Source organism: Bos mutus, chromosome 7 (assembly GCF_027580195.1).
Source record: "Bos mutus isolate GX-2022 chromosome 7, NWIPB_WYAK_1.1, whole genome shotgun sequence".
In the NCBI taxonomy this organism is placed as follows: domain Eukaryota; kingdom Metazoa; phylum Chordata; class Mammalia; order Artiodactyla; family Bovidae; genus Bos; species Bos mutus.
Genome location: NC_091623.1, coordinates 29,378,870 through 29,406,362, shown reverse-complemented (window position 1 = coordinate 29,406,362; position 27,493 = coordinate 29,378,870). Strand labels below are relative to the sequence as shown.

The 27,493-nt window shown below is 39.4% G+C and overlaps 2 protein-coding genes across 4 annotated transcripts in view; both read left to right on the top strand.

Annotated features, from left to right (window-relative positions):
* The first annotated feature begins 458 nt into the window (after positions 1-458).
* On the top strand, positions 459-4,048 carry LOC138988574 (uncharacterized). Its single transcript, XM_070374676.1, has 3 exons — positions 459-880; positions 1,173-1,709; positions 3,910-4,048. Exons 1-3 carry the CDS (start codon positions 459-461, stop codon positions 3,944-3,946), a joined length of 996 nt encoding a protein of 331 aa, XP_070230777.1. The 3' UTR covers positions 3,947-4,048.
* The window catches only part of CHD1 (chromodomain helicase DNA binding protein 1), a 70,610-nt gene continuing 47,083 nt past the window's right edge, over positions 3,967-27,493 (top strand). For all 3 annotated transcript variants that reach the window (XM_005897774.2, XM_070373178.1, XM_070373176.1), the window contains exon 1: positions 3,967-4,107. In XM_005897774.2, the coding sequence (XP_005897836.2) occupies positions 4,055-4,107 (53 nt within the window). In that variant the 5' untranslated portion in view covers positions 3,967-4,054. The remainder of the gene's footprint in view (positions 4,108-27,493) is intronic.

Sequence of the window (27,493 nt, the reverse complement as noted above, 5' to 3'; positions counted from 1 at the left end):
GGAAGCAGATACCGCCAGTTCACTCATCTGACTTGGAGGGCAGGCCTTTATCAAATAAAGTAACTGAAGAACGGGATATTAGAAAGTTTCAAAAATTATCATTAACCTGGAATGACTCAAGACTGATCTGTGGGCGAGAAAAAGAATGGAGCGTAAAAGAAGTCCAACTTTAAAAGAGGTGAAGCGGAACACTACTACCGGGATTGAAAAAGTGTTTCTTTGGGCAGATCTATTATAAAGGGGGGTGGGGGGCAGGGTAACGGAGGCCCGCAGTTACAGTTACGAAAGAAACCGTCAACTAAATTGCAGTTACGTTAACCTGAGACAGTTGCCAACGTCTCTCGTTGCATTTTTTTTTTTTTTTTTATGTAGCGATTCGGCGGCGCACCCTCCAGTACCCCGCCCTCCAGAGACCTGGAAGTTTTTGTCCTGAGTAAGGCATATAGGCTATACTACGAATGATTCCGGAAGGGTCACAGTGGGTGGACAACTCGGTCTGTTTCCCTCAGCCTTCTCAGGTGCCTGGTTTCCCCTCCACCCCTGCCCCCGAGGCAGCCTTTGTCTCAGGGCAACTAAGCCTAGGGAGCGGCGGGAGACCACAGTTGCCCAACAGTTGGGTTCCCAGGCTGCCTCGTGTGACGCAGCGCCCCCACCTCCGCCCCTTAGGGCGGGCGCTCAGAACCGGCGGCCGGCTGAGGCCCGGGCGACCAGACCCCACGCCTGCCCCCGCCCCCGCGACTCCGCCAAGCCCGCTCCGTCTTCAGCATCTGCCCACCTTCCCCCCTCACCCCCACCACGTTTCCCTAGTTCTTTCTCGGCCTCTTGTTTCCAGACGTCCTCACGCAACCGCCCGGAGTGACAGGAGCGTCCATACCCGCGAGTAGCGGGACTGCAGCTCCCACTTCCCGGAATTCAACTCCGGGACCGCTGAGATAGGCAGCCCTAAACCCAGGATCAGCGGCCCACCGCGGTCGCTAGAGTCCGGCAGCCTCTGCGCGGCCGGCGTGCGCGCTCCCAGCATCACGCGCGCGCCCTCCGCCCCAGTTACAGAACCAATCGGCTTCTTCCTAAGCCTCCCCCTCTCCCCCCACCCCGTTCCACCCCCACCCCCGGCTCCAGGACGTAGCCCCGCCTACCTCCGCGCGCGCGCACGCGCCAGCCAGCCGGTAGAGTTTGGCGTGCGCGTGCCCGCCCGCCCGCCCGCCTCGCGCCCGGTGGGGAAGGGGAGTGAGCAGAGTCTCTTACGTCGCGGGGAGGCGGAGGCGACGGCGACCTCGGTGGCGGAGGCGGCGGCGGCTACGACGGAGACGGTTGCGCTCGCTCTCTCGGCGTCATGGCGGCGGCCGGGAGCCGATAAGCGGCAGGAGTGGGCGCGCGCGCGTGGCCGCGGGGAAGACGGTCGCTGCTTACTTGTCGCTTTCGCTGGCCCTCGCAGTTGTTCGGTGCTTCGATAATGAATTGATTGTTGGAGCCGCTCTGCAGGGGGATCGCGGCGCGTCGGAGCCGGCCGCCGGGGCTTTCCCTTCCCCTCCGCGTCCTTCCCCTTCCCCCTCTCCCCTCCTCGCGGACTGCTGCTTTACCGCCGCACCCCTCCACAACCCACACACGCCCCGGAGCCCCGAGGACGCCGACCGCGGGGCCCGGGCGCCGGGGAGGCCGCCTCTCCAGTCGGCTTCTTCCGCCCCGCCAAGCCTGCACGCCCTGCCGGTAAGAAAGGGGGCGGCGGGCGGGTCGGGATGTGGCAGGGAGGGAGGGACGGGAGCTGGCCCGGCCGAGGGCCGGGGCGAGGAGGGGGCGGGGGTGCCCGGGCGGCGGCGGCCCAGCGGGCCGGGACACCGTGGGCACAGGCCCGGGGGGCGCCTGCGAGGGCCGGCGGAGCGGGCCGGGCGCGCAGGGGGCGTGTGAGCGGCGAGCGCAGGCCGGCGCCACCGAGCGCGCATCCTCCGGGCCGGCCGGCCGGGCGGACGTGCAGCTGGCGGTCGAGCCCCGGCCTCCGTCGGCGTGGGGCCGGCCGGGCCGCGAGGCATGAGCGGCGCGGCTGGCCGGGGCGTGGGTCCGGCCGCCACCCCCGGGGCTCCTTCCCGGCACGTGGGGAGCGGGCCCGGCGGGGGGAGGGGACCCGGCCCGAGCGCGCCCGGGAGGACGCGGGCCGGGAGTGTGGGAAGTTTGAGGCGGGAAGGGGGAGACCCCGGGACTGGCATGAGGAGTGGGGGGGGGTTTGGGGTTGCGCCCCGGGGTCGGGGGGTGGGCGGCGCAGGCTGAAGGGAGCCGAGCGGCGGCGGAAAGCGCAGGGAGGGAGGTTTCCATGCTCCGCTCGAGTCCGGCTTGGAAAACTTAGCCGGAGGAAAGCGGCCGTGGAGAGGCCGGGGCGGAGGACGGGCGCCGCGGCGAGGGCGACGGGATGAGGGGAAGCGGCGGCGTCGCGCCGTGTGGAGGGCCGGCGGGGGCCGCGGGCGCCCGGGAGCCTCACGGAGCGTGGAGGGTCTCGGCTTGAGGACTCGACCGCGCAAAAAGGAAGACGGGGAGGAAAAAGGAAGTTAGAAAGTACCAGAGAAAAGCCATTTTGAGGGGGGCAAACGTGAAAGGTGAAAAGGAAAGAAGGAAAAGTGAACTTTTGTTTTTCCTCAGCGAAGAGAGACTTTCGGGAAAGAGAGGCAGTTTGCTAGAGTGCCCAGATTTTTTTTTTTTTAAGACCTGATCGTTTTAATAGGGAAGCTCTCTGGCCCGGTGGCCTTCATCTTTAACGTGAGGAACGAGTGTTGCGTGAAATAATTTTTTTAAGGGGGGAGGGGGTTTAACAGTTTGCTGCCAAGTCGACGGGACTCTAGTCCCTGGGGAATGAAAAACCGCGATCTCAATGCAGAGTTTGCGGTAATCGAGTTGGCAGCAGCCTGTTTCCCCCTCTTTTTTTTTTTTTTTTTTGGAATGGAAATAATCGTAGGAGTCAGTTTTGTGTGCTCATGTCGGAGGGGCAGCTCTGCTCTCAGTCGCCCGTCTCGGTCGGTACTTTCTGGCTGGGGAAGGATCTGACGTCTCCTTCCCCCCGCTTCTTCCTCTCCCTCCCCTGCCAGAGATCTCCTTTGTTTATTCGTCGTTGGCTTGTAGGTGACTCTCCAGTGTTGTGCTGGTATTTTGAAAGGTGGAAATGTTGGCTCTTTAGTCTGCGATTTCTGCCCCGTACCCTTTTACTTAAAAAAAAAAAAAAAAAAAAAAGTGTTTATCCTATACCTTTTTTTCCCCCTCCAGTAGAATCTCTGCACGTCCGAACTGGATACATATTGTATTATTGAAACAAAACTCTACTATTTAGTTTACCGGTAAATGTGAAAGAACACGTTTATTTTGATATGTACTTTTTTTTTTTTTTGGCACAGATTATGTGATACACTTTTTACTATCCTGTTCTTATGTGAGCGTTTTCAAAACTTCCTCACTCTAGTGTATGAAGCCCTTGGTGATAGGAATTAGTGCTGGATTAACAGTAACCTTCCTCCCCCCTCCCCCGGGCCCTCATTTATTTGTTTGACCAAGTATCTATTAAGACTCCGTTTTTCTATATTTGGAACTTAGGTAGATGTTAGGTACTACCACTCTGCTTTAGTTATTTGGCCATAATGTGTGGTGTATACTGTACATACACAGTTGCAGTTGGTCTGAAAGTTCTGTCACTCCACAAGCGTTTTCATTTCTTCTGTCAAAAATAAGCAGTGGTGTGCTCAATTCTAATAAGTAGTCAACAATGTAGTTAATAGAAGCCTAGGTATTTTGAGAAAAAGATCCCTACCCATTCCTTGCCACATCTAATCTAATTGGTTTAGGTAGATTAGTATAAATTCTAAATAGACTTCTTCAGTGTTTTTCTCTACAGGCAATTTTCTTCTCACTGAATTTTTTTTTTTTTTTTTTAGTGAGTCAAAAAGAGTCCCAGGAAACCTGTGAATGTTGAAGAAAATTCATCTGTGAATTTTTAATATTCAAAGAGGAGTCAGTATTTATACTCATCTTTTAAACTGGGAAGATTTATATTTTATTTTAAAACTTCTTGATATTTACAATGAATGGACACAGTGATGAAGAAAGTGTTAGAAACAGTAGTGGAGAATCAAGGTAAGCATGTTATTACCAAGTATTTATTATGACAACAATTTAAAACTTATGTGACTGTAATTTTTAGCTTTTCTAATAGGTGGCAGAGTTTTCAGATCAGATTCACTCTTAACTTTCCACACAGTAAAAAAAGTTTCTAATAAATGATGCTTTGTTGAAAATACAGATTTTAACTATTTTTTCCATTGAGATACACAAAGGAAAATTTAGGTGTAGAAAAATTGGGATACTTAAATCTCTTTGAAGGTTTATATTATTTGGTTTAATAATTGAAACTAGAGCAAGTAAAAGAAGACATTTAAATTGATTTGGCTGTTATCTGCATTTTCCAAATAAAAGGAATAAGAATTTCTTTACTTATTTTTTTCTGGCATTTTGTCTTCTATATGTGTGCTGTCCAGTGTAATAGTCAGTACCCATATGTGGCTATTTAAAAATTACAAAATGTTTCAAAATTCAGTACTCAGTCGCATTAAACACATTTCAAGTGCTGAAGAGTCACACATGGCTAGTGGCTACTGAGATGGAGAGACCAGAATAGAAGACATTCCTATCACTGCAAAGGTTGTTTTGAACATTTCTGTCCTGTATATTTGTTAAAGTGTTGCTGCAGCCCCCCCCACCATTGGTTTTTCAAATTTGAGTTTTAATTATATATGAATGAGTTAAGAATTCTTATTTGGGCCATGTCTTTGCAAAGAAGATAGGATTTATCAGAGTAAGCAACCTTAAGGTATTTTAATGTGTAAGAAATGCAAAAACCTTTAAAATTCTTCTGTAGCGCCCAAATTTTAAGTTACTGGCTATATTTATAATACAATCCATGTAGTTATATAGACTTATCATATAGGGAGATCAAGAATATGGATATTGGGGTCAGACTGCCTGATTATTTACCCAGTTGTACTTATTAGCTTTGTGAATTATGGCAGATTTTTTAACCCTCTCTGAAGCTTTGGGTTTTGTACTTAATAGGCATTATAGTATTATTTATCTTATTTGAAGTTGACGAATAAGTGAGATGCTGTATTTAAAGGTCTTAAAATATTTCCTGATACAAAGAGCACTCCAAATTAGCATCACATTTTTTATAACATAGAATAGTACATAACTGAAACATTAATTACCGTAATGGAGAAATGTGAAGGACAAGGAACAGGAAACCCTTGGCAGTTAAGAGGGCTTCAGAAAAATGTTGGGTAGAAAATAAAGCAGTGGTATATGTATTTGACCTGAGGCTTGAGGTTTTCTGGTTTTGCTGGGTGTACTTTATCAGTTTGAAAGGCAGATTGTTTGAATAACAGGAACATCATAGAAAAAATGGAGCAGTTATGGAAAGCAGAATTATTTAGTAGGACAAGTATTGGTCTTAGGAGTTAACACACCCTGAGTTGACACTGTCTCTGTGCTAACTTAAGTTCTCTGAATGATTTCTGAACTGTAAAATAAGAGTCGAATGGAATAATGTTGAAGTATCATTCTGCTACTTAATATACAAAGTATTTAACAATGTAGTGTAACTGGAAGGACCAGAGTTGAGGGGTTAAAGTAGAAAACCTTTGAATTTCAGCTTTGATTCAAATCTCTACAGGTGAACTGACTGTAGTAAGTGAATAGGAGAGTCACATTGTCCACATTCTCTTATTCATTAGTGAACAATGAAATGATTAATAGGTAGAAGTATCTAGAGGAAACACAGGAGCCTAACTACCCGTGAAATAGGAAATAAGACTCTTGAGAGTAAATTTTCTAGTTGAGTATGTAGAGAGATCACATACTTAACACATACTGAACCCTTGCCTCTTCCAATAATTCTGTGTATTTTGCCGTTGTATGTAAAGTAAAGGGGGAGTAGTGAATAAAATTTGATATTGTAGAGATGACAAAAGTTAAACCCTGTAAAGTCAGATTTACCTAAAGGAATTTTTGCAATGCATACTCATTTTAAATAATCGCAAAGTATATTCTCTAATTTATTCTGAGTCATTATTTCTACCATATATGTTTTATGTACTTCTGAGAATTATGGCTGTCAAGTTATCTAGTTGTTGCAACAAACTACCGTGGTGTTTATCAGTAGAAGGGAGACCTGCCTATGTTTTCCTTTCATTTTCTTCCTTACTGCTGTTATGCTGTTATGTCACTTTGCTTTGCTTTACTGTTGTTACTAAGCCTCAGGGCCCCCACACCAAAAGTTTTCATAACGAGGCAGTACAGAGGAGGGAGATTGTGCCTAGTTAAGAGTGATGAAGTGAACTATATAGATGCAGGGAGTTTCTTGCAAAAAACAGAAGTTACCATAACTATGAATATTAATATAAAATGATGAAGGGAGAAATACTTTTGCTTTTAAAATCAATATATGTTATACAATTTGATTGTTATTGGCTAGAAGTTTTTACATGTATTTTTGCTTCAGAGTTCCTCTTTTCCTTTGTTGAAATTTATGAAATGAAGTAGAATTAAGCAAGAAGTTGTTTGGCATTTTTAGTTGGTATAATTAACTTTCTACTCAGAAGTGTTTGCTTCTTTTCATGTGAAAACCTTTCTGTAACCATTGACAGAAAGGAAGAAGAATACACAGGAGAATGTCTGTTTGGCTATGTTATAACTGACAGTTTTGAAACTTATTTACGAAGAAATGTGGGTCAGGATGCACCTGTACCTCAGTTTCAAGTTAGGGCAAAGTTTGTTGTATAACTGAAGTTAAGCTTTCTGAAGATAACTATTGAAAGATTTCAAAGCATCAGTTCTCAGCTATGTGGATTTGTTATTTGGAATGAAATTTAGACACTTTTTATCTTAAGGTTACCTATAATGATGATTTGCTCCACAGATAGATTTGTGGGTAAAGACCAGAAATACATAGTTACATTTTGCTGATTTTTGGATGATTGATAAATGTTTAATACTCAGAAGAATTTCTCTGCTTGCCTACAGATTAGATTTTCAATAATGTAAAGTTGTTCATGTAAATTTGAGGATTTATTTTAATCACTTTATATAGTATGCTCATGAAAAATTATTAGATTGAAGGAAATTTTAGTGATGTGTTATGATGGTCTTAACTACTTAGAATTGATCCAGAGCTGATAACTATAACTACGTTATAGCTATGTAATGTTGAGCTGGTTCTAAAAGAATTCTTTTCTTTTTTAATTGTATTTATTTGTTATCTTTGGCTGCACTGGGTCTTTGGTGCTGTGTGCAGGCTTTCTCTAGTTGTGAGTGGAGGCTGCTCTTTCATACTGTGTGCAGGCTTCCCGTTGTGTTGGCTTCTCTTGTTGTGGAGTATGGGCTCTAGGACGTGCAGGCTTCAGTGGCTGTGGTGTGTGGGCTCGGTAGCTGGTGCACAGGTTTAGTTGCCCCTCAGCATGTGGAATCTTCCGTGACCAGGGATGGAACCCGCGTCCCCTGCATTTGCAGGTGGATTCTTAACCATTGGACCACCAGGGAAGTCCAAGAATTCTTTACCTTGATATAGTGTACCTTTTTATACCATTCACAGTGTTTGACTTAATAAACTTATAAATACGTTTTACATGTATATGTGTGTACACTTTACATTAGAGGAACTCTGTTACAATTAAATTTCCTTGGCTTATTCAAAATATTGTCATTGTTTTATGCTTCAAGAATCTTTGGATCTCAACTTTTAAAAGTGTTTCCTCAGTAGGAAATATGATCAATGGAAATATTTTAAGTGAAAATCTCAGTTTTAGAAATTCAGAATCTCTCAAAGACTTTTTAGAGGCTTTGAGAAAAAAGCCAGGTTAGTCTAAATGACCTGTTCAATTTAAAGAACACCAAGTCAAAGTTAATTTGAACACAAGGCCACATATCTCACCAACTATCTGTTAGTGTCTTATTAAAGACTTCTATGGGATGCCATTTTTGTAAGCATTGCTTTTATGTATACACATACCAGAAAGATTTGTTGCCATCAAAATAAGTTTTTATAAATGAATTTGAATAATTTTTAAAGGCAATAAAATCGTGTTTCCTAAGCTTACTTTGAAGTTATCTCAGTGTTTTTTAAAAAAGGATGTTTATTCTTAAATTTCGAAAGTTTGTGCCAAAGAAGCATTTTAAGGAAGACAGGAAAATGTGCAATCACAAAGCCAGAATGGTTTGCAATCCTTGCGTTAAACCGATTTTTGAAATTAACTATGACGTCATTAATTGGGCTTCTCTAGTGGCTCGGTGGTAAAGAATCCACCTGCCAATGCAGGAGACACTGGTTCGATTCTTGGGTCAGGAAGATCCCCTAGAGGAGGAAATGGCAACCCACTCCAGAATTCTTGCCTGGGAAATCGCATGGACAGAGGAGTCTGGCCGGGCTGCAGTCCACGGGGTCACAAAAGAATCGGACATGACTTAACAACTAAACAACAACAACATTAATTGTAGGAAAGTATGACTCTTTGACGTCTCTCTCTCTTTTTTTTGCTAATCCCTATTGCTTGATTCAGTATGTACTTTTTTTTTTCCATCTTTTCCTACTAGTTTTTTTCCCCTCATGTGTCTGGTATGAGGGATATCTAGGGTACCATGTTGCATTAGTTGTTAACACACGCTGCTGAATCTCAGATCACCTCAGGTCATTTCGTAGGCTTTGAAAATTCAAACTGTTAGGAGCTTTGGTAATGTGTTTCTCTCTCTTCACCGAATTGACAGAACTTCTAAGGTTGTGCTTAATCTATATCACTTTAATGTATTTAGACTAATTTTTAATTGGCAAAGATAAGAGAATTGTGTGTGATTTGATTTTTAGTGATGTTACTTTTATTCTCATTGGTGTGAGATAATGTAGGAGCAAATACTGATGTGTAGTTGCCCCTTTTTTATGCTGCTTATGTCATTGCTTATTTAAGATATTAGTGACCTGTGGGTTATAGTTGGTACAGTTCTCTGTTGAAAAATATGAGTATTTGTGGTGACGATATAAAAAATTGTTGGAGAAAACTTTTTTTACATTTTTTATGAAAAAGTTTAAAACATTACAGAAGTAAAAATGTTGTAGTTCCAGTTGTGGTTCTTGGTCTAGCAGCATTAACATCACCTGGGAGCTTGTTTTTGTTTTTTTTTTTTAAAGTGTTATTTTATTTCCTTATAAGTTATATGCTTTTTCATTAATGTGCATCATTTTGAAATAAGTATGCTATGTTCCTAGTCTATGGGTCAAGAACCATGGCATCAACAAGGACTTCTACTATAGACAAATACACCAAAAAGAGGTTCTCAAACGGGCAGCAGTAATTGTCTCAAACCTGTTTAGCCTAACTGATTAATGATGCAGTATAATGTTCAACCTTGGGTCCCATCCCAGACCTACTGAATCAGAATTTCCTTTTAATAAGATTCCCTGGTGATTTGTATTTATATTAAGTTTGTATGTATTATATATGAAGCTGTTTGCATGGGGTCATTTACCACCTTTGTTACTTGTTATTGTTGATGTTATTACACATGCGTCCTATTTTCTCAGAACCCCCAGATAGCTGTGTCATAAGCCATGCAAGCAAGAAGCAGGGTACATTTCATTTCTCTAGAAGCAATAATAATGGCAGCTGATAATTATTGAGCTCTTACTCTGACTGAGCCATGGTGTATGTACATAGTGCATTACATGAGTTTATCCTAACTCATCCTTCCAAAACTCCTGTGATGTATACAGAACTGTGATTCCCACTCTCCAGAAGGGGAAACCAGATTTATAGCCACTTTAAAGTCTTAAAAACAAAACAAAACCCAGCAACTATTAACTGAATTCTGGACTTTAGTTGGATTTTATTGGTTTTTCAGTTAATGCCGCCTTCTTATTCCAGATTAAATCCAGGATACCATGTTGCATTTAGTTGTTAACTTTCCCCAATGTTCTCTCATCTGTGAAAGTTTCTAAGTCCTTCCTTAATTTTTTCTATCAGTCTTGAGAACTACTGGCCAGGTCTCCTGTAGAATGTTCCCCAATTTGAATTTCCCTGATTTTTTTATTAGGTTTAAAGGTTAAAATAGGGTTATCAGTTTTTAGAGAGAGTGTCAGTGGAGATGAAATGCTCTGCTCATCACATTATATCGGGAGCATAATATCCACTTGTTTTTACTGATGATGTTAATTAACCTTTATCACTTGGCCAAGATAGTGTTTGCCAGGTTTCTTCACTATAAATTTACTGTTTTTCCCTTTCCATTCTATATTCTTTGGAAGTAAGTCACTATGTGTAGCCCACTCTCAAGGGATGTGGTAATTGGTCGGGTGGGTGAGAATTAAGTTCTGCCTCCTCCTGGAAGGGAGTATCTGCTGTGCTTAGTCGCATCTAACTCTGTGCGACCCAATAGGAGTAGCTCACCAGGCTCCTGTGTTCCTGGGATTCTCCAGGCAAGAATACTGCAGTGGGTTGCCATGCCCTTATCAGGGGATCTTCCCAACAACCCAGGGATCGAACCCAGGTCTCCCACATTGCAGGCAGATTCTTTACCGTCTAAGCTACCAAGGAGGGAGTATCTACTATCTACCTAATATTAAATGGAATTCTTCTATAAAGAAGTAATTTCTCCCTCATTAATTCCATTATCCACTTAAATAACCATGGACATGTATATTTTATACTTTGAATTATAATCCAGTAAGTATTTTACTGCTCAAATTGTTTTAGCCTTGCCCTTTGGGAATGCTTTCAAGTTGTCTTCTGTATTCATTTTATACCCTCCCATTCTTTTGTCCTAGAATCAGCCATTTCCCCAAAGAGCCCTGGTTCCTTATTATTGGAGAAGAGGATGTTAGAAACCACGATTTGGGTGCTGAGTTGCTTCTCAGGTGTCACTGCTTCTAGGCCCTCTCAGTAGACAGAGCAGACAGAGCTAGGTTATACCAATCCATGTATGTTTATATATGTTAAACCATGTGTGTTTATAGTTGCTTCTATATCTGTCCATATGTGTGCATAGTAAGATAAACATGAATTAGGACTGTTGTCTCCAACTCTGATCCTAGACACAGGATTCATCCTAACCCTCCTTTCTTGTACCTTTGTAACTTCCATCTGTAGTAAAAACCTTGCTCCCACTGTCTACCATCCACCATGCATACATTCTAACCTTAGTATACAAATGAAGTACTGAATAGTATTTTTAGGCCATACCCCCAGAAGAAGCAAATTTACCAGGCAAAATACAATAGCTTGTGTATGGTTTCTATTGTATATAGCCTTACGGTTTCAAGTCAGAGCACTGTTTTCCAAACTTTTTATTCAAGTTAGCTTTGCTCTTGTTTATCCCCTTCAGTGGGCTTTCCGTGTGGCTCAGCTGGTAAAGAATTCAACTGCAATGTGGGAGACCTGGATTCGATCCCTGGGTTGGAAAGATCCCCTGGAGAAGGGAAAGGCTACCCCCTCCAGGATTCTGGCCTGGAGAATTCTGTAGACTGTATAGTCCATGGGATTGCAGAGTCTGACACAACTGAGCAACCTTCACTTTCATCCCCTTCAGTGTGGTTATGTCATAAATTTGTAATAAAGTTAGAGTTATCAGTTTACATTTCATCCTCAGTTACATGGGTTTCTGTTTTAAACTTGTATATGTTACATTTACTCTGTGATGTATAGTTTTATGGGTTTTGACAAATGCACAGAATCATTTATCCTCCACCCCAGTACTGTACAGAATGATACCTTCACCCTAAAACTTGGCCTGTGTGTCTGAGGTCTACTGAATCAGAAATTTCAATTAAACTAAATTCCCAAGGAGATGTATGAGCATATCAAATTTATACACAAAGATATGAAACTGTTAACCTGGAGTCATTTAGTTTCATTTAGTTTTGAAATTATAAATTAAGTTGAAGAAAGATTATTTTGATCTATAAGTAAGAATGGAATGAAGTGAAGTGAAGTGAAAGTCACTCAGTCATGGCCAACTCTTAGTGACCCCATGGACTGTGCAGTCCATGGAATTCTCCGGGCCAGAATACTTGAATGGGCAGCCTTTCCTTTCTCCAGGGGATTTCCTCAACCCAGGGATTGAACCCAGGTCTCCTGCATTGCAGGCAGATTCTTTACCAGCTGAGCCACCAGGGAAGCCCAGTAACCAAGTTTAAATACACAATCAAGATGCAGACTCATGATGTTGTATAGACATGCAAGTGAGGTAAAAGAAAAAGAAATTGGGCAAATTACTGGAGTGAGGAGATGGGCTGTGTGGGAAGTTTTTATGGAGTTTTGAAACTTCTGTAATCTTAACAGTGACCAGAAATGCTGTGATTTGAAAAGGAAAGAATAACAAATGGTGTATTTTAAGTAAGGTGGAGAGGAAGGTTTTCACAAGGATCAGGGTCCCCCCAATAAAGAAGTGCAAGTTCCCTAGAACAGAGAATGTGTTGGACATCTTAGCTTTCAGTTCTTTACCCTGAGGTTTGTTTATTGTCACACGGAATTTTTTGTATAGTTTAGTCCTGAGTGGAAGGAGGATAAAAGAAAGCCTAGCTGAATAAACACTACATGTATTAAGAGACATCCATGAGGAGGGACTGTATTTTCCATGTGAATGAACTGGTTAGACCTACTGGTTTCAGAGAGACTCTAGATATCTCTTGTAGCAGAATTAAGTTCTTACGTTTTAATGACTGAGAAAATAGCTGTTTATAATTACAAATACATTATCTATCATTGTGATATGAGGGGACTGCTCGGAAGCCTACTTTAAATAAATGTTTAACTGAATTTGAAAGTTTCTTCGCTGTGGATAGGTTGAGATCTCAGTGATTGAGGTTAAAGTGCAGAGACACATAGTTGTGGCCAAGCAGTACTGGCTTATGGGATCCACTGTTGACAGTGCCGGAGCTGTAGCATAAGCGCAAATGTGGTGGAGAGCTTTTTCCTTAATGAAACCATTCCCATTAGCTGTTTCACATCTCTCCTGTCACTGCATTTAGAAATACAGTTCTCTACTCAGATGGTTATTTAGTTTGGATTATTGAGCAACTACTATGTGATGTTAAAATTTGAGATTTTTTTCTAAAGCTTAAAGTTGAGAAAGAGAACGTTTGAGTTGGGTATGGTAAATACAAGGAGAGTTTGCAACTCTTCAAAGGTAGAAGACAGGGAAGTTTGATCATAAAACAAATGGTTAATCTGTATATCATCAAGCCCAGTATCAAAATGAAGTTTTGTGGGTTTTGTTTATTTTTGAATTCTCATTGAAAACCCTGGTAGATTTAAATTTTATGCATGTTAAATGTCTTTGTAATGTGACTTTTATGGTGGTAAAGATGTTTTGACAGACTTTGGCAGAGTCCCATGGACTACAAGGACATCCAACCAGTCCATTTTAAAGGAGATCACTCCTGGGTGTTCTTTGGAAGGAATGATGCTAAAGCTGAAACTCCAGTACTTTGGCCACCTCATGCGAAGAGTTGACTCATTGGAAAAGAGTCTGATGCTGGGAGGGATTAGGGGCAGGAGGAGAAGGGGACGACAGAGGATGAGATGGCTGGATGGCATCACCGACTCGATGGACGTGGGTTTGGGTGAACTCCGGGAGCTGGTGATGGACAGGGAGGCCTGGCATCCTGGAGTCCATGGGGTCTCAAAGAGTCAGACAAGACTGACTGAGCGACTGAACTGAACTGAAAGAGTAATTTTTTATACCCAGGAAATACAGTGTTACAAGACAGTACATTATGCTGAAGAACTTTTATGTAAAGGAGTGGGGCTGATGGAAAACAGTTAGATTAGTCTAAATTCCCTCAGAGAAGATGGTTCATCTTTCTGTGCTCTGTGTGTGCTCGGTCATTGTTTGACTTTTTGTGACCTCCATGGACTGTAGCCCACCAGGCTCCTCTGTTCCTGGGATTTCCCAAGAAAGAATACTGGAATGTGTTGCCATTTCCTTCTCCAGTAAATATCATTAAGTTTTGCCTACTGGTTATAATTATAAATAATAGGAGGGTTTTATCATATCAATAATATTATAACACATTTCATATGTGTTTTGTGAAATTATTGTAACTTTGACATCTATGTATACATAGTCTTGATTTCTAATCTGATTTCTGGATGCTTACTAGAGAAACTTTTGAGTTTACTGTCTTTATCTCAGATTTAGCATAACTAAACTTGATCATCTTTGAAATTAGTCTTGCTAAATGTTATCTTTCTTAGCATCTATTTCTGGCAGTTTTATTCTCATTTATTCAGTTAGAAACTTTAAGAATAATACTGTACTTTGAGTGTACTTTCTGATAGAATTTTTTTGGGGTTGGTAATGTAGAATGCTAAAAGGAGCTGTTGTGTTTGTCCTTTAGTCCCTAACAAAGGCGTTAACTGGTTTTCAGACCCATGGGGATGAATGCTTCACAGATTTTCTCAAATTTTGATAATTATTTTATGGCCTGTCGTAAAGGATTTGGAGGATAACATTTTAATACAATGTAATTTTATAGAACTTAAAGGTGGTCTGATCTTAGTTAGCATCTAGGTGAACCCTTCTCATTTTTAAGTGACTTATTCTAGGCTAATATATTGTAAATAGTGAGTTGAAACACACATTAGAGTATCATAATTGGATTTTTAAATGAAAGAATAATGTAAGCTAGTAGTGTTCTTTTGTAGAATATTATTTCATCAAACTTTTGTTATGTTGCATGTGTGCACTGCATCAGTATATAAAATGTATTACGTAAGTCATGCCCCCAAAAGTTTGAAAGCCTTTGACTTCTAATTTTAAAAAAAAAAGAATTTTTTAAGTACTCAATATCTGCTAATTTCCATATTGTTTCTCTAGGCCTGTTGAAGTGGATAATGGTCTATAAAAATAACTACAGGCCCCAACTTAATGAATTCAGGATGTAGTTAGAAGAGAGATACATGTATAAGCATAATTGTGATATTGTGAAGGAATTATTAGTAACATATGAGCAAAATATTGTGAACACATGGGCTGGAGCAATGACCTATCCCTGGAGATATTGGAGAGGGTTACATGAAGGATAGGATATTTTTGAGTAATCTTAAAGAGTGAGAAATTTTATCGGTTGCTTCAGAGAGGAAGTGTTTTCTAAAGGGCAAGTGTGAGAATACACCAGTAGCCAGCTCTGAAGTTGCTCCCTCTCTGAAGCCTTACCCCTAGTCTCATTTGCCCTACCTCCAGTTCCTCCATCAGGAACCAGTACATCCTTATATCTTGCCCTCCCTGCCTCCCCAACTTTGTCCTTATATCTCTGATTTCTCAAGTTTTACTTTTCCCATGGCATTTTGTCCTTACTAGAAACTCTTGCTCAATACATGTTAGTTGAAGAGATGAACAAATGAATTCAAATTATCTGTGTACAGGTCTTATTTCAAAAAAGTTTTTTGCAAAAACATCATTGTAGCAAATCAGAGAACCAATTAAAGTGATATATACTAGAGTCTTCAGAGCCCAGGGTCTCAAAAATGTTACTTTTCTTTTTCAATAATTAAACTATTATCAAGTGACTAAGCTCTACCCCTTGACATTACTCAGGTGCTCTGGCTGGTGGGACAGCTTTGTTAATATGTAACATACAGCTTATCTTGCCCCAGTGATTGCCAGCAAGAAGATGGATGGGAGTGGGGCGGGTATAAGGCAAACCAGTTAATGCTTAAGGCTAAGGTGTAAAAATTTCACATCACTTCTAGCTGTAATCCCTTGGCCAAAACCTGTTCACATGGCCACACCTAGCTGAAAGACATACTGGGAAATCTTTAGCTGGGTGGACGTGTGCCGTTTTACACTGGAGTGCCAGTTATGTAATACCAAAGGGCAAGCCAGTGGATGCTAGGTAAGTGAGGGGGGCAAGCAGACAGCATACATATGGCACACAAAGGATTTTTATTTTAAAACAGTTTGTATCATCCTAAGAATTTAGTGGCTTTCATTTTTCTGAATTTTCTTTCAATTCTTCATAATATTAGTATTTGTTTCTTCACTTAGCCTTCTTTGAACCTCAGCTTTGTTATTTGAAAAGGAAAGGATGAGACAAGAATCCAGTGTTTGGTACATAGTACCAGTTAGTAATGACCATGTCTCCCCCCACCCCCCCACCCTTTTTTGTATTTTAAAAATCAATTTGTTTGAAAATGTTAGTATTTCTACAGGCTTCATTCATAGATAGTTTATGAATTTATACTTATAATTATGACAGTCCAGATAACACCTGAAACAAATTTTGAAGTAATGATTCTGATCTTGAACTCCAAAAAAAAATATCATTTTTTAAATTCTAAAATAGATATTAATATTGAGCTCCTGGAGAAGGCAATGGCAGCGCACTCCAGTACTCTCGCCTGAAAAATCCCATGGATGGAGAAGCCTAGTAGGCTGCAGTCCATGGGATCACTAAGAATCAGACATGACTGGGTGACTTCCCTTTCACTTTTCACTTTCATGCATTGGAGAAGGAAATGGCAACCCACTCCAGTGTTCTTGCCTGGAGAATCCCAGGGATGGGGGAGCCTGGTGGGCTGCCGTCTATGGGGTAACACAGAGTTGGACACGACTGAAGTGACTTAGCAGCAGCAGCAGCATTGAGCTCCTAGTATAGGTCAGATATTATGCTTTACATTTTTTAAAGATCTTCACAGTAATCCTTAAGTATGTTTATTATTTCTGTGTGGTAGAAACCTAAGGCTTATCTAATGGGTGTTGTTGTTCAGTTGCTAAGTCGTGTCCGATTCTTTGCTACCCCATGAACTGCGGCACGCCAGGCCTCCCTGTCCTTCGCTATCTCCCTGAGTTTGCTCAAACTCATGTCCATTGAGTCAGTGATGCCATCCAACCATCTCACCCTCTATCGTCCCCTTCTCCTCTTGCCCTCAGTTTTTCCCAGCAGAAAAATACGGGTGTACATATATAAATATAATGAGACAAAAAGGCTAGGAGGCTAGAAGAAGAAAAGTCGAATTTCAGAATACTGTCAAGTTTCGAATTTCCTCACAAATGTCTGTCAAAAAATTCTTTCAAAAACTCTCTGAAAGATGTCCTTTTGAATGTTTTTGATGTTAAAGCAGTAGTTAAGGTGGGTGGCAGAAAGGCATAAAGTGAGAATTTAGTGCAGGATACTTGTTCTTTAGAGTAGTAAATACAGTTTTTTAATTGTAAATACAGTTCTATTTATTGTAATTTAATATGTAAATTATTACTGTAAATGTCAGGCACACAATCCTCTATTATAATAATCTGTCTAAAATCCATTACCTTCTGTTGATGTATCCTGTAACTTTTCTTCCCCTCCTCCCCAGAGTCTAATTTATCTAAATTCTACCAGTTTAAGAAAAGGGGGGGAATGGGGTATGTATTAGAAAGCAAATGTTTATTAGGAAAGAAAGACGTACATAAATGGATGCGTTCTTAAACTGAAATCGTTGATCCTAAGACTTTGATACAGGTAGTCTAACTTACATAGGATGTTTAAATAGTCTTTTTTCTTCTTCATTAGTGCTACTGTTTTTGTTTGTTATGAACATTTATTTGTTTGATCTTTCCTTGTGGTACAGGGCCTCTTACTGTGGTGCGTGGGCTCCGGAGCATGCAGGCCCAGTGATAGTGAGGTGTGGGCTTAGTCGTTCTACAGCACGTGAGGTCTTCGTTCCCTGACCAGGGGTTGATCCCGTGCCCCCTGCATTGACGGCATTGAGTCTTAACCACTGGACCAACCAGGGAAATTCCAGCTTTACTTTTGATTTTTCTATCTTTTCCAGGATTTAGCCGGGCTATTTCTTCTGTTGGTGATAGGAAAGCAGCTGTCTACTGTTACCCCTTTCTTAGAAGGTCATTATTTTATTCATTCTTCCTTTATGTTCCATTACAGACTAGTTTCCAATATCTGTGATAAAAAAGCTTATTTTTCTTTGTAACACAAAAGACTCTTTGTTTATTCACTTGAGAATACATCATTCTTAAGTACCCAGTATAGGTGTTAGTGTTTTCTTTAGTTCCCAGGATTGATTAGAGTATAAAGTTGAATATAAAGAAAAGGAGGTATTGGTATTCTGCACAGGTGGGGCTGAGCTAACATGGACTTGCACTCCAAAGCACTTCTACCCACAGACACATGAAAATGCTAAATAATACAGGGCAAAGGGGGGAAGAGTATATGTGCTGCTGAACTTTAGAGAAAGCTTTGATGTGCCAGGCACAGAAGGGGACTCAGAGCAGTAAATTCTGAGCAAATGTCACAACACAGGACATTTGGAAGGATACAGACTCTCCAGACAGGATGCTGGGGTTGGGATCAGAACTTAGTATTTGACTACAGAATTAAGTCTACTTATTGCTGGGTCCCTAGAAGGGTTGTCTCCTCTAAAAATGGTCTATAAAAACTGTGCCTTCAAGGACATTTTGTTCTTGTTGTGAGGATAAAATGGATTTCAGTACCAAAATATTTTGAAAGCTATAAAAAGGTATTAAAAATTTTGTCTTAATTGGAGCATAAATGAGAAACAGCCAAAGGGCCAACAGATAACATAAATGTATGAAGCTCTCCAGGTATAAGACATTTGTTTAGGGGAGGCAACTGGCTGAATTGGAGGTCAAATCCTTCATCAAAAGGAACCAGTGCTACTTAGATATAAACAATTGTGACCATGTGGGAAGTGGACCTAGTGTTTTCAGATCATCTGATTCTTAAAGCTGCTTCTTAAAATTATTTTCCCCCAAACACTTCTAATTAGATGACTTGGAGGAAGAAAAAACCCAAAAGAGAAAAGTAAAGACAGAGAAATCAGAAGTAAGAACAAGAAAGTTTCTATGGAAGACTTATGCTATTTTTGAAGAAGTAATGAGAAGGTGGTATTAACCATTTATTAATTCACAAATATATTTTCAGAGTACATGTCAGGTAGAGTGCCAGAAGATAGGGATACAGTTGTTAGTATAAACTGCAGTGCACATACTAGCTTATGTTCAGCGTGCACTCTGCCAGATACCATGCTGGGTGTCTAATGCAGTCCTGGGAGAGAGGTCTTGAACTAGGGACGAAGGTGGGACGGGGATTAACAAGTTTCCCAGGCCTATGAGGTGAGAAGGAAATGGCAACCCACTCCAGTGTTCTTACCTGGAGAATCCCAGGGACGGGGGAGCCTGGTGGGCTGCCGTCTATGGGGTCGCACAGGGTTGGACACGACTGAAGCGACTTAGCAGCAGCAGCAGCAGCATGAGGTGAGAAGGTGTGGCAGATTCAAAGACTGAAGGAAATTAGCGAGCCTGGGTGCAGAATGAAGTGAAATGAAGTGAAGTCGCTCAGTCATGTCCGACTCTTTGCGACCCCATGGACTGTAGCCTACCAGGCTCCTCCCTTCACGGGATTCTCCAGGCAAGAATACTGGAGTGGGTTGCCATTTCCTTCTCCAGGGGATCTTCCTGACCCAGGGATTGAACCCAGGTCTCCCGCATTCCAGGCAGACGCTTTAACCTCTGAGCCACCAGAGAGATGTTTAAGATAAATTGGAAAGGTAGGCAGAGGTCAGATTTTAATCATTTTATCCCAAGAACAAAGGTGAGCCATTAAAACCCCTTAAGGTGTGACCAAAGCCTCTGAGATGGGACCAAAGCATGCATAATTGTAAAGTCAGAGAGGGATATTCATTTTGATGTTTGTTTGTTTGAAAAGCATTTCTCAAAGCTAATCCATAGATACAGAATCATAACATTTTAGTTATGTGGAACTCATGAGGAAGTACACTGTAGATGATAGTGCGCTAAAGCTCCTAAAAATTTAACTTGAAAAAACAATTTAAAAATGGATTTAATGTCTTACTGAACAGAGTACTAATTTTTTGTGGTCACTCAAGTCATTAAAAACACTGATGTACCATAACCTTGGGAACATTGGGAAAAAATGTTGGCTTTTATACTAAAAGAATCTGTGCAGATGTGAATTTTGAGCACTTTCCCTCCTGTCAGACAGCTGGAAATGTTGGAGGCAAACAAGGGCCAAGGAAAGGGAGCATCTCCTAGCTGAGTCAGCCTGCTTGAGTAGCCTTCTGGGAAGTACAGCCCAACATTTCTGCTTATACCTCATTTGTTGAAACTTTTAGCTAATAGCCATACTTTGCTGCAAGGAGCTTGTGCTATACACTTTTTATACTGGGTGGACCTTAACCTTGAGATTTCTGTTACTAAGGAAAAGAAGACATGCTGAGTTAGGCGATCAGCAGTTTCTGAGGCAGCTGTTGGAGGCAGTTGGTTTTTAATCTCCCCTTCTTGGTATTTTTACCTTTTCATATCTCTTAAGGAAAAGCTTTAGGTAGTTTTTATATTTCTACCTGTACCTTAGCCATTTTATTGACTGAATTTTTGATAGTTTTATTTTCCATGCTACTGAATGTTTACTTACTTGCCTATTTCATATGCATTTGGCTTCTGCAGCTTTAAAACTTCCTCACCTTTGTAGCTTTTATTATTTAAATATGAGATTTCACAATATTGAATATTAGTGACCAAAACTTGTGGTGTTGGAGAAATTTTTTTTTATTAACATTTTAATTTTGAATTAATTTCAAATTATGGAAATGATGAAAGAATAGGTACAAGAACTTCATGTGTGTACTCTCTGCATGCACTGATTGTTAGCTTTTCCACTGTTCCCTTTTATCCTCACCCTTCATACATGTTTATATATATGTAATACATATTTTTCCTGAAGAGTTTAAGAGAAGGTTGCAAACATTATATCCATTTATGCATTAATACTTCAGTATATGTGTGTGTGTGTGTGTGTGTGTGTGTATATAAAAGCCCAGGAATTCCCTTATATAAACCCTGTATAGTAGTTAAATCCAGGAAAATTTATGGTAATATACTCTAATGTTTAATCTGTATTCCAGTTTTGTCATCCCAGTCATCTTTCAGTACAGGGTTCTGTCTAAAATTGGATTTGGTTGTTACGTCTCTTTAATCTCCTTTAATCTGAAGCAGTTCTTCTCTGTCTTTCTTGACATAAGCATTTTGAAGGCTACATATAGGCTAGTTATTTTATAGAATATATTTCACAATTTAGATTTTACTTGTTTACTTATGATTTGATCCAAGTTATACATTCCCTACACTTGGGTCCCCTACCCTGGGCCTCTCCTACACTTGCATTCCCTGGCTGAAGGACTGTGTGAGTGACAATACATCTTTCACAAGGTATCAAATCTGGAGGCTCATGATGTATGTCTGTCCCTATTGATAAAACTAGTTTTGATCACCAGGACAGGGTAGTATCTTTTTTTTCCCCCCACTGTAGTTTCTAATTTATCCATTAATATAGCTAATAAGCAATTTGTAAGAAGATACTTTGAGACTGTAAATATCTCATCAAAGCCTCCTCCCCGCCTCCCCCCACATTTAGCATCTTTGGTGGTTTTTGCCCAAATCACTGTTTTCTATGATGATTGCAACATGGTAGCTTTCCAGCACTACCACACTGTCCACATTACCAGCTGGCATTCAGAATTCTATCAGCCCTCCCCTGCCATCTGTCTTTCTCCCTGTCTACCTGTCGTCAGCACGGACTTGAGGATTCCTGTTTTATTTACTAGGTAATTATCTTTTACTATTTGTTTTGATGCCCAAATCAGATTTAGCCAGTGGAAGCCCTTCAGATTGGCTCCTATATCGTGTTTTTTTGTTCTGTTTGTATTTAGTATTTTGCTTTTTGGCACAGCAAGCTTATTTAGTTTCATCTGGTACCTTCCCTGTCCCAGCCTTAGAATCTGCCATTTCCTAAAGGACACCTAGTTTACTAAAGTGTGGATTTGTATTTTGGAATCAAGATCTGGGTGCTAGCTGATGATAAGTTTAAAACTTCAAAGGTGGTATATTTACATTGGTTGATAAATAGCAAATACGGTACACTGTCATAAATGCAAAATGATACATAGGGTTTTTTTTATATCATTGTGGTATCAAAGATTGGTTCATCTTTGAGGGACAGGTTGAAACTATGTTGTTTCTACAAAATGGAGAATATGCAGTTGCATAAAGGAGAAGGGAGTATATCTACTGTACACTGTTGTGCAGTGATCTCCAGGATACAATGTATATACAATGTGGCATCGATTATTTAAGATTATAAATAAGTTAATAATCATTTATGAAAGGGGAATATAAAAATACTCATTTATAATTTGCTTTTATCGATAAAGGAAAAATAAATGAAACTTAAAAAATAATTACTGTAGTGGGAGGAAGGTCATGATGTAGAGAAGATAAAAGATAAAAGCTAGATTTTGGATTTTAACTTTTGTACCTTTCAAATTGAATGTAAGTAAATAAATAAAGCAATGTTAAATCAAAGTGAATAAAAGCAGTTCCTAAAAATGAAGTAAAAGCAAATGACCCTAATTAAACAAAATTAGTGACCATACGGAAATAAACAATTTTAGTTGGCTTCAAAGCAATAGTTTAATAGTAAGGGTGAGTATTCCTGAAGGCCAAGCAGAATTGTGAAGAAATATTAACTTTTAGTAATCATATAATAATGATATTACTGTTTTGCAACTGTTATGTGTATTCTAAGATAAAGCAAATAAATGATTTTACTAGTGTCATTTGGAACGAAGAAACTGAACCCAAGTGATGGTATAAATAGAAAAATCAAAGAAGTAAAAGACCTACAAATTTAAATTGAAAATATTGGTATTAATCCTTAATACATTGTATCTAAAAATACACATATCCTAACTCATCTTATTAAAAAAAAAACTTAAAAGCTATAACCAACCCATTCAGGTTGCAGTTTAATTTCTAACATAAACAGAAGCAAGGCATTTTGATGAAATGCCTGAGTTACAATTTGACGCAAGAAATACACAAGATGAGCCTGGTTCATCTTGTCAGACCAGAAAGTGAGGAAGCTGTCAGAGACAACTTGAGGTCTTGTGAAAAAGATTCAGGAAGTAATAAAGGGTTTCCTCTTTGCTAAAGAGGGGACAGTTTGGGTATTAATGATGATAATGGATTGTTAAAACTCATCAAATAATTTCAATCCATGAGTTCATAGTGAGATTTAGAACATTACTGGTCTTCTTACCTTGAAAGGATGCTAGCAATTTAGCTCATTTTGAAAGCTGGAAAAGAAGGAAAATAAATGAAAATGCCTTTCCTGTATGAACTGTACCTCAAAGTTAACAAATATAATGAGGGAAAATTTCTCATTATATTAATAAGTATTCCACCTATTAGTGGAGAAATGATATAATGGGTAAGTAAAGAATGACAATATCACCATTTTACTGCCTTTAAATAAATAGTGAATGAGCTTGTGTAGGGCTTATGAAGAACTATGTAATGGAGGGATAAGGCTGAAAATAACATGAGCACACACATCAAACAACCTCACACAAAAAGAGACAACCAAACATTGTTTTTTTCTACTAGAGGTCCACAGCAACTTTTCAAACATGTTCTTGCCAAGGAAAACTGAATTAAGTCTGAGCCTCTAGGTCTGACAATTTATAAGAAACACAAGGGACAGAAAAATACGTCACATAATACCACAGAAGTGCAGTTAGTAAAATCTGGAAGGCAGGAAGCGTCTGTAGGAAAAACTGCCTAATTTATTCCACAAAATAAATTGCAGGGGAAAAAAATAATTTCATATTTAACATTACAAAAATGTGATTTTTTAAAAAATATGGTACTAGTTTTGTGGATGTTTAAAAATAGTGGAGTTTTTATTGTTTGTTTTTACATATAAGTACTAAACTATTTATGGATGAAATTTCAATATGTTTGAGATTATGTGTTTGTGGAAAGCTGGATTATTTGAAACAAAATTGTTATGAGTTGATAATTGTGAAGCTGGTTGATAGATAAATGGTTATTTGATTGCTCTTGTTTATATTTGAAATTGAGCATAAAAACAATCTTGAAAAGAAACTTTAATTTGAATTGCTGTTTTCTCTTTTAAATGTATTTTTTTTTACTTAATTTACCCTAAGAAAACTCTTTTATCTAAGTACCCATATGATGAGTTTTCTTTTGTAAATTGAAAACGATAAGGGAAAGAATTAAGTATTTTTAATAATCTTCTGCCTTATACTATTGGGCTATTGAGATTTAATATAATTCATAAGGATAACTTGTAAGTGGTATACAGATACTATATTAAAAAATCAGTGGTATTGGTTACTACCTAAATAAATAAAATGTTAATTAGACCTGAGAAATATTTTTATAGTCCAAATCTATTTGTGAATTTTATATAAGATATTATATCCGTAAGCATCTTTGATTTGTTTGCTTATGTGTGTATCCATCCACTCACCAAACATATGTTGAGCCCTTCATTTAGTGTTCAGCATACAAAGAACAAGTAAAAATTCCAGCACTCTAGGAACATATGGTAGAATACCAAAAAATAAAACAGAAACTACAGTGAATATTACATTATGTGCCTATAGCTAAGATAGTAATAGGTACAGGATATTGTGGGAATACTGAGGTAAGATTTCCTGCTTTCATGTTGTGTGTGTGTGTGTGTGTGTGTGCGCGCACGCGCGTGCGTGGTGGTTGCTCAGTCATGTCCGACTTCGTGACCCCATGGACTGTAGCCCACCAGGCTCTTCTGTCCATGGGATTCTCCAGGCCAAGAATACTGGAGGGGGTTGCCATTTCCTTCTCCAAGGCATCTTCCTGACCCAGGGATCGAACCCTGGTCTCTAGCATTGCAGGCAGACGCTTTACCATCTGAGCTACTAGGGAAGCCTTCTATGGAAGCTTTAATGTTGGGTTGATTTGACTTTGGAGTCAGGAGAGATTTGTCAGAGAAGTATCCATGAAGTGAGGCTCAGGTAGAAATTATATAGTGAAAAAATCTTTAAAAAGGAAGTAATTGTGCAAAAGCAGAAAGTGGAAAGAGAAACTCACTTTCTGAGAATTACAAGTAGTATGCCATCACTAAAACTAAGGGTTTAGACGGGAAACTGGCTGGAGATAGGTTGGCAGAGACAGATTCCTGCACCTCATAGATGTTTTACTTTTGTTACAGAGCCACTGAAGACTTACCCATTTAGGGCAGGTTTGATTTTTATTTTGGAAAGAGCATATGCAACAGTGGGTTGAAATAGAACTGCTTCATTACGGAGAGGCTTTTTACCTGTTTTTCCTCAGAATTTTATGTCCCACTGTTCTCCAATCCCCCAAACCTATATATATATTTATCTCTCAAGTGTTAGAATTTCCTTTTAAAATAAATTGTGTAAAACATTTGCATGGTTCAGAAATTGACAACTCATTTCAATCCTTGTTCCTTCTGCTTTCTTCTTTCCCCTCTCTTTGTAGGTAACCATTTTTAACTTAATTGTTTTATACACCATTATTGCTTTTGAAAAAAGCATAAGCAAATACGTGTAAACATTTCCCCCTTCATACACAAAGGAAGCATACTATAAATGCAGTTTTGTAGCTTGCCTTTTTTTTTCACATAACTCTATCTCATTCTATGGCAGTATATAAGGTATTCCTTACTTATTCTATGTATATTCTTAGTCCTGCTATGAACAATTTAAGTGAAATAAATACTTCATGCTTTTAATATCTAAGGTGAAGACATTCTGATAATAAGCCTATTTGCCTTTAGAGTGGTGTAGGCTCAGGCTGTTTGCTTTTTTCATCAGGCAGAACTACTTTCACCTAAAGATTATGAAAGGAAGATTTCCTGCATTCACTTAAGAATATTGATACATTAACAAGGAATCTTGATACATTAAGAAGGAATTTTGACTAGCTATTTTCTCAAGATACAGTTAAGAATATAGGCCCATGATAGCGCCCAGATTCAATTATCCATCCATTTACTTTTCAGGTATTTACTGAGCGTCCACCAGTGTAAGATACTCTGGGGAAAAAAAACAGTACCTTCAAGAAGCTTATAAGCAATTAAAATGATACCCCTTCTACTTAATTCTTCTTTCTAAAGGATTAGTTCATCTTCACTTTCTTCTAAATGTTCTCCAGTTACTGTGCCTGACTTGTTTGTGTTCTTCATACCTCCTGGTTGAATTATTTTAAATATAGCCCAGAGAGGTATTTATTGGTTGACATGACTGTCTTTCCATACTAGGTTAGATGTTCTTATAATGGTAAGGACTTTTTGTCTCATCTCAGTCTTCCCAGTGCCTAACAAATGATAGTTTTTGCTAAAGTAATAAATGAAAAGTGTTGCTTGCCTAGTGGGTTAAGGGAAAAATGAAATTGTGTGTTAGGAAAAATATCTTCTCTGATATTCTTACTGAAATTTCAAGGGCCGAAATAGAATGCAGAATGGTCACTTTTGTTTTTTAATTAAAAGGCACTATGCTATTGAACCATGTGTCTGGAGGGTAGAAACTGGCAGAAATGGTTTTGATATAGCCTTTAAGATGGAACTTTTTGTTTACTCTTTCTATGAAGAAAAACTTATTCCACTAGATTCCCAAATTTTAAAAGTAGGTGTATGTTTGTTCACATTGTAAGCAAAACTTTTAGAATCAGATGTCTTCTTGAAAACATATATCTGTGTTTCCAGGTAGAAACTATTAATGCCTTGCTCTCAAAAATTACTTTTAGGAAGGGTTACTGTTCGATCTTGTAGTTTTTGTAGAGTAATACCTCCATCTAGTGATGTTTTTGAGAACTACAGCAAGAGAATAAGAAGCTTGAGTTTTGCTCCGTGTGTGTGACATTACCTTGTTGTTTCTCATAAAGTCGGTTAAAATTACATCAAAAGCTGAGTCTGCCACATATTTAAAAAATTTAATGCCCTGGTTTTCAGCAATCCAAATGTAAACACCAGTTAACAAATGGCCTTTCGGATAATATTGATTGACACAATCAATTAGGTATAGACCATTTCTAGACTACTTTGGACAGGAAATAAGTGCTGGAAAGTGTATGTGTATGTGTACAGAGGCTAGGAAAGATTGTGAGAATTTACTATTTCAGACGTATTACTATGGAACCATAAAAAATTGAATAATTTTCTCAGAAAAGAAATTAGTAATCTTATTTTTTAGTAAATTGTACTTTATCATAGCTTAGTTGTAATAAGTTACATTCCTCTGAGATGATAGAACATAGATGTGGACTTGCAAACAAGTTGAAACTCAATTTAATTCGTTTTCTACCTTTTACTAAATGAGAATTTTTATCACATTTTTTCTTCACACAATTTCTTCTTTATGTTCACTATATCAAATGACCTTTTAAGAATAGGGACTGTGTCTTAAACATTTTGTTATTCTAAGTTTCTAGCCCAGGATTCTCTGCCTGGTAGGTTTTGTTCATTACCCTTGGAGGAAGATTGTGATATAATTATCTTTTAGCCCAGGCTACTAAATTTATCAAGTCAGTTATTGCTGTAGATTAACATTAATTCCTTTTTCTATTTGTTTGGCTATACATG

Bases quoted from the DNA above. Each gene is read 5' to 3' on its own strand.
- LOC138988574 (XM_070374676.1), top strand. From the start codon at position 459: ATGATTCCGGAAGGGTCACAGTGGGTGGACAACTCGGTCTGTTTCCCT. The intron at 881-1,172 runs GTAGCGGGACTG...CAGCCGGTAGAG, and splicing joins AGGAGCGTCCATACCCGCGA to TTTGGCGTGCGCGTGCCCGC. The intron at 1,710-3,909 runs AAGAAAGGGGGC...TTTTTTTTTAGT, and splicing joins AGCCTGCACGCCCTGCCGGT to GAGTCAAAAAGAGTCCCAGG.